This window comes from Serpula lacrymans, assembly GCF_000218685.1.
Source record: "Serpula lacrymans var. lacrymans S7.9 unplaced genomic scaffold SERLAscaffold_11, whole genome shotgun sequence".
NCBI classification, from domain to species: domain Eukaryota; kingdom Fungi; phylum Basidiomycota; class Agaricomycetes; order Boletales; family Serpulaceae; genus Serpula; species Serpula lacrymans.
The window spans coordinates 1,654,356-1,661,490 of NW_006763300.1; the positions used below are offsets into that span (position 1 = coordinate 1,654,356).

At 45.3% G+C, this 7,135-nt stretch overlaps 3 protein-coding genes across 3 annotated transcripts; all 3 read right to left on the bottom strand.

Moving 5' to 3' along the window:
* Positions 1–959: 959 nt before the first annotated feature.
* Positions 960–1,265, bottom strand: SERLADRAFT_441199 (uncharacterized protein; the record flags this gene model as incomplete). The annotated part of the gene is made up of 1 exon (XM_007321700.1): positions 960–1,265. One exon carries the CDS (start codon positions 1,263–1,265, stop codon positions 960–962), a length of 306 nt encoding a protein of 101 aa, XP_007321762.1.
* On the bottom strand, positions 1,252–2,519 carry SERLADRAFT_397600 (uncharacterized protein; the record flags this gene model as incomplete). The annotated part of the gene is made up of 2 exons (XM_007321701.1): positions 1,252–2,192; positions 2,249–2,519. The coding sequence occupies 2 exons, from the start codon at positions 2,415–2,417 to the stop codon at positions 1,384–1,386; spliced, it is 978 nt and encodes a 325-aa protein (XP_007321763.1).
* A 1,065-nt stretch (positions 2,520–3,584) lies between these two features.
* On the bottom strand, positions 3,585–3,999 carry SERLADRAFT_475078 (uncharacterized protein; the record flags this gene model as incomplete). Its single annotated transcript, XM_007321702.1, has 2 exons — positions 3,585–3,601; positions 3,642–3,999. Coding segments are annotated over 2 exons (324 nt in total), but the record flags the coding sequence as incomplete, so codon positions are not given.
* Positions 4,000–7,135: the final 3,136 nt, after the last annotated feature.

Here is a 7,135-nt window from a genome sequence, read left to right on the forward strand (position 1 = left end):
TAGAGGTTTTGGTTTGTGTGGAGTCTGGGTTTAGGGTTTGAAATTGGGATCATGACAGATAGTATATGATGGCAGATTGACGTCATGAAGATGGACCTGTTGCCCTATTTGGACCAGCTGCCGGGGCTTTGCTGATATCAACAGTGGCACGTGGTAGTTGACGGATCAGGGATGGAAGCGGATAGGAAGTGGTGACATCAGAAATGGTGGGGGAGCAAAGAATATGAGGAGGAGGAGGGTGGAGGTGACAAGGAGGTGAACTAAAATAGGGATCCAGAAATGACTGTCAGGTGAGAATAAAAACGAGAGGAAGGGGCCCATGGTGGGGCTAGGCAAAGGAAGGGGAGTAAGGGAAACGACAAAAGCGAGGGCGCAATGCAATGTGTAGCCAGTGGCGATGCGAAAATTTGCCAAAATGCCAAAACGCGGAAAGTACCAAATGGAAAAGCAAAGGTGAGTGTGACTGGATTGCCTAATAGAGGTGGTGCTGATCAGCCACAAGTTTGAAAAAGGCAATATTACTTACTATTCCACGTGGCACTGTGCCTGTGTGGCGCAAAGGCGAGTCTTTTTGAATATTTGCTTCGTTATTGACACCTGTCCATGCTACCAATCAACTTTGGTGCATGACAGTGCAAAGTACCGAATGGAAAGCAAAGGTAAGCGCAACTTGATTGCCTAATAGAGGTGGTGCTGATCAGCTACAAGTTCGAAAAAGGCAATATTAATTACTATTCCACATGGCACTATGCCTGTGTGGCGCAAAGGCGAGTCTTTTGAATATGCACTTCATTATTGACACCTGTCCATGCTCCCAATCAACTTTGGTTCATGACATCCACGGACAACTTGAAATTGCAACTGTCCCCAGTTGCTTTCATAAAGGTAGGGTCATAGGGAATGAAACATGGCAACACATTAAGGGGTCATGTGGTCATAAAATTTATTCTGGTAAGTCATTAATCATCATCTTCATCATCTGAGTTGTTATGCTCATAGTCAGGTTCATCTTCAGGCTCATCTAGGTTGTCATCATGGTCATCCAGTTCATCCAGGAGGGGCATAGACTGTTGGTTGAAATAGGAAAGCAGTCGAAATGCTGCAATTGCTCTTTGTGATACTGATCCATCCATTTCTTTCAGAACATACAATCCTCCTTTAGTACATCGCACAATTTCATAAGGGCCATTGTAACGAGGCTTTGCTTTACGATCCAGCTCTTTCTCAAGGCAACTGTGTGGATTTTTGTGCAAATCCAGCGTCATATTTTATTGAAATCACTGTCATTCCTAGCCTGAACCTTTACTCAGTTACAAAAACCATATAGAATACACATCACTCAGCATGACAATTTTGCTACATCATGATACAAATAGAATACACCTAATCCATGAATTTGGAATTTTTCATGTCTTGGAGCATAAAAATGTCGTGATCCTTCAAGATCTTTTTCCCGTCGCGAGCTTCCAGTGGCCTGGATATGTCTATGTGATTGACACCAGCTGGGTAGCGTGCCTCCTCAATGCTTCCTGCCCAGTCAAAGTCGACGATCATGAACTGTGTTTTGTTGGTCTTGGACACCATGATATTCGTGTCGCGAATATCGCCATGGACGTAACCAGCTTCGTGAAGACTTTCCAGTTTTGTGGATATATCGGTGAAGACAGAAAGGGGGAGCCGTCCCGTGCGGGCACTCAGCATCTCAAAGTCGGCAGGGAGCATGTCCATGACCACCATGAACCAGCCACCGGCGATCTTTTCGAACCCTCGCAAGGCTGGGGCACATCCCAAAGATGCAAAGTGTTTATGGGCATCACACGAATAAGTTCGAACGAATTTGATACAGATATGATCGCCTTCGTCCTCAGTTCCGGAAAAGACGAGCTTGTCAGAGTCCAGTTCTATCACGTACCGGAAATGTTTCAGTGTATTGCTGTGAAGCGATCTGTAACTCGTTGGGTACGCGAACATATGAGGGGGGACTGGTGCGGAAGTAAGAAGAGGGGTTTCTGTCAGGTTTTCGTAATACTCATTCAGCCTTTCGGCAGCTTTGCGAAAAGCGGCCATGTGACGTGTCACAGTAAGTCGATTGTGGATATCGGTGGAATGAAAGTGAAACGCAATAGGTGTTGACAAGATCTGTACCGTCGGACGCAAATTCCATGCGGCACCGGCAAACACTATATGTGGCCCTGCAGAAAGAACCAATTAGCTCCCCATAGAACCAGTACAGTATGCAGGGACCAACCGAAAATGGCGAGAAGGAGGCAGGGCAAAGGGGATCTGCTGAATTTGACAGCCTTATCTCTCGTCCCCTCCAGGTAGTATCCTATGGCTTGGAAATACGGCTCGGCTGATGCATTCCCGGTTTCGTTCTTGTATTCGGCGATCACATAACGATGTCCTTGGGATTGCATGTCTGCATCCGTAATATATGCAGTAGTTTTCGTTTTGGTGATGGTGAAGTGGAAGCGGTACTTTTGAAATACCTTGTCAACAGCTTCAAGCCGTCCATTCTCGTTTTCATACAAGGCCGACATGGCTATCGCGAGGTGCTCGACGAAACTGTTGTCGTCAGCTGTTACATCAATAGTCTGACAGTCATCAAGAAACTGGCCAAAGACAGGATGTAAGAGGGTTACGGGGATAGTTTCCTCATATTCGCGAGGACGACCACAGGGTATAGATTTAAGGTGTTGTGAATTATTCTGTCGTCTCCGAAATTCAGACGGGGTGCCAGTGGCTGAAGGCTTCTCCCTTGGAGTGGATATTAGGAATTTATTGCGTGCAGTCGCGATCGGATCGCCATTTCCTACGTGACGATATGCCGATAGAGGATGTCCCGTTATCTCTGTGAGCTTGGGTGAGTACGAGCCAATACCGTCATGCTTTTTGCTTACTTTCATCGAGTAGCTCGACGACAACACGTGGCATCTGAAGAAAAGGGACGTCATCGAAGACCTCCTTCAGAATCACAGTCCCTTGCAGCATTTGACCCGATCCTGTAGCACCAAGAATCTCGTGGAGCTCGTCATCGTTGTTTGCTGTAACCTTGTAAACTCTGAAGTCAGCAAAGGGTATAATACCACTGTATGCCGCCTTGATCGAAGTGTTGAGATCGCGAATACCGGCCTTCGCTGGTATTGTGACTTGAAAGCAACCCGCAAGATCTGCCCCTCGAATCCAACATTCAACGGAAAGCACGTCTGGTAATGTGAAGAGAATGATCATCATCGTTGAGGTTGAGTTGGAATTGCAAGTGCCACATACCAATGATAAGGTGAAGTTGGTTTCTGGCAGGCGGTTGCGTAAAAACATCTGACAACTGCTGCCCCGCCTCCAGAGGATTTTCCAGACTGGGACTGGTGAGATTGCTGAGCACACCTTCAAGTGAATCACCTCCTTCATATGGAAAGGAAACTTTGTAGAGATCGAGATGCCTTGCTTGCACATTACGGAACTGGACGGAGTCCTTGTTCTTGATGATTTCTTTGAGGTCGTAGACAGTCTCTGAACTTGAGACCTTGACATAAAAGACGACACTGGATCTGTCACCGCGCACCCAGCAGCAAAGAGTCAAGTCTGGGACCACAACAGGGAGGCCGTCAGAAGGGTAATAGGATACAGTGATAAATGCGTACAAGAACTGGGTGCACGGACGATGATGAACCACACCCCTTCCTTAGACTTGGGGAAAAGGGTTGATAATTTGGATCGTGTGGTGAGCTTCCTTTCCTTTGAATGATCCCACCGACTAAGTTTGCCTTCCAGTTGCTCATCGTCAGGAAGGCAAATGGAGTAGAGATCGAGATACTTTGCTTGGACCTGTAAGGAGTTCTCGTCCTTGATGACTTTTTTGAGGTCGTAGACAGTCTCTGAACTTGAGATGTCGACAGTCGAGATCCTTTCAACATCTTCACCGTAGACCCAACAGTTGAGCTTTTCCATGTTGTGGCACTTGGCTGGTCTGAATGAAAAGATGAAAGACGGTGCGCGTGTGTGTGGCAACTCCGCCATACCTTGGTGGTGATCATGGATCACGTGCTACGCCTGGCTTGGGGGGGCAACTCCGCCATAGCAAGGAAAGTCAAAAATTGGTCGACCGATTGACCGATTGACCGTTCTGACCGTTGGTCACGTGACCCGACCGATTGCTTTTACCCTAGGTTTCAAGAATTTATGGGCTCGAGTCAGCAGTAGAAGTATAGTAGTTTAATTACTACTCCCTAGTATTTTACCATGTCATGGTATCTCATTATGATAATGATTTAATGGCCCAGATACATAGCAGGCTGGATATCTTGTTACCTCACTAATTAGAGTGTGAGCTGGACATTTACTGGTACTATAGTAGTACATGGTCTTACTGACTTGCCTTGAGCCTGACTTATAATGCATAATATAAAATAATGCTTAATATTCATATTCTCACGTCACCGACGCGAGAAAAAATCATGAGGCTTTTCGAGCAGAACAGCTGTCTCGAGATAACATGCAAGCTTAGTCGCGCGCATGCGCGCGAGAAATTTACTACCACAGTAGCAAGCCACAGTCAAAAATCAAAGTTAGCAACGAGTATTGAATACACATATTGAGCAACACTTTTAGCCTTGATATTATTTACATATGAGTTTGATTAATCTATAAAAGACTAGCTAGCAAGAAAAAACTGAAAGAAAGCTAGAATTGATGTACTATGCCCCAGTATAGTGGCTGAAAATTCGGTGGACTTTCCTGGCACCTGGCGTGGCCGGAGGCCACGCCGGACCTTCCTTGCTATGACCAATTTTTCCTTGGGGGGTTTGGCTATCCCTGGGTTGGAGTTGAAGGTGTTCTGTAGTGTTTCGGAAAGACGCATGAAACTTCATGTTGTCCAAGCAGATTTACCTCCTTCTGTGGGTGCTTTTTGTACACCTGGCGGGGATTTATCTCTTTACAAAAGGCTTTCTCCTCAATCGTCTTTCACTTTCAGACTCAAGCATCTGCTCGCATGACACCCTTGCACTGCGAGCATTCGCCGAAATCACTCGGTGCAACATACCAAAACCAAAAGCACAGCGCTGAATGAAAGCCTACTATGGCTATCTCCGGACCATCAACTCCATTGTTTGTTGCCACCCAGGGTGCCCAGCCACTGGAGTGTCGTGATGTCTGTCTATTGCCTTGATCCTTGCGGACTCAGGCACATAGATTTTGTTTTTAAAATGAAAGAGCCCGTCTTTCCATAAATAATTTTCATTTCCATCAAGGCGCACCTTTTCTTCTGAGGAAATGTCTTTCTTGAAGACTTCCAGAAGATTGGAATCCTGCCCGATTCTAACATTGGCAACCCTTGATTGGTCTATCAGGGTGACACCTTTGTTATCATCCTCAATGCCGTTGGCATAATTCTCTCTTCTGGATAAAGTGTCCGCTTTCCCCATAGAGCTTCTAGGCTTATGAATTAATTTGTAATTAAACCTAGACAAGTACACCGCATAGCGGGCCTGTCTCTGGTTCAAGTCTCGGGCTGTCATAAAGTACTCTAGATTCTTATGATCGGTCCAAATTTCAAATTGGTGCCTAGCACCTTCTAAGTAGTGTGGCCAGTGCTATAGAGCTCTAATGATGGCCAGCATCTCCTTATCGTATATTTGATAGTTGCACTCCGTAGGCGACAAACTATGTGATAAATAGGCACAAGGCCTCCAAAGGTCATCAGGGCATTTAATTGACAGAACAGCCCCAGTAGCAAAATCAGAAGAGTTGGTTTCTAGCCAGAACTCTTTGTCTAATTCTGGAAATGCTAAAATGGGCGCTGTTGTAAACACCTGTTTAGGCTTATCAAAAGCTTCTTGTTCTTTGGCGCCCCAATGCCAAACAATGTTCTTTTTAGTGAGATCATTCAACGGTCTCGTTATCTTTGCAACATTTTTGACAAATCTTCGGTAAAAGTTGCCTAAGCCAAGGAAGGCCCTAACTCCTTTGACGCGAGTGGGTTCAGGCCAGTCCAAAATAGCTTGAACTTTCACTTTCTCAGGATCCATCCTGATTCTGTTCTGGCCTATTATCATATCGAGGAAGTCTACTTCCTTCACTTTAAAATTATATTTTTTGGGTTTGACAAATAGGTCCCGATCCTGTAAGCGTTGAAGGACTTCTTGCATGATCCTATCATGCTCAGCCTCATTGTCTAACTTTGTAAATATTAATAAATCGACAATGTAAATGACGACACAGTTCTCCATATCCACAAAGATCTCATTCATCATGTTCTGAAAGGTCGCCAGTGAATTGGTCAACCCAAAGAACATAATGAGGGGCTCAAAAGATCCTCGGTGGCACGTGAACGCAGCCTTCCAAGCATCTTCCTCTTTGATGCGTACATTATTGTATCCCCATCTGAGATCCATCTTTGTTAAGATCTTGGCACCAGCCAATTTGTCTACTAGCTGACTGATCAAAGGCAGCGGATACACATTTTTAACCGTGTGCTCATTCACGTAACAATAGTCCATAATCATTGGCTCCTTACCATCCTTTTTAGGAATGAAGAACACTGGGGACATCATAGGGCTTTTGGAAGGTCTGATGTAACCCTTCCTAAGCTGCTCATCTATGAAACTTGATACCTCATCTCTTTCTGGAGCAGGGAGTGGTATCATATGTCCTTTTCTCGGTTTGAAGGTGTCCTTCAAATCTATAGCATGGTCCCAAGGCTTAGCCTCTGGGAAGCGCTCTGATTTATGTTTTGAAAAGACTTTCCAGAAGTCATGGTACTCGGGAGGTACCAGCCTCTTAATCTCTTCTTCGGGTTTTACCTCATCATTGTCATCGTTGATCTTTTCTAAAGGTCTGAGCTCGTAAACGTGACTAGCGTTTAACTTTTCAAGACGCTTATTGTGATGGACGTGATTTGGTTTACCCAAGTTTACACATTCCTGAGGGCAACGTGACAATGTGACAACCCCTGTCTGCCAGTCACTCTCAGGATTGTGTTTAAATAGCCAGGTCCAGCCCAAGATTAAATTAATCTTCCCTAGTTGGGTAGCTTTGGCGGTGACTTGTTCTCTGTGTCCTTGGTACTAGACAACAAAAGAACATTTGTGTGTGATACAGCCGTCCACGTTAAGTGTACCGTGTCGATGATAAGAAC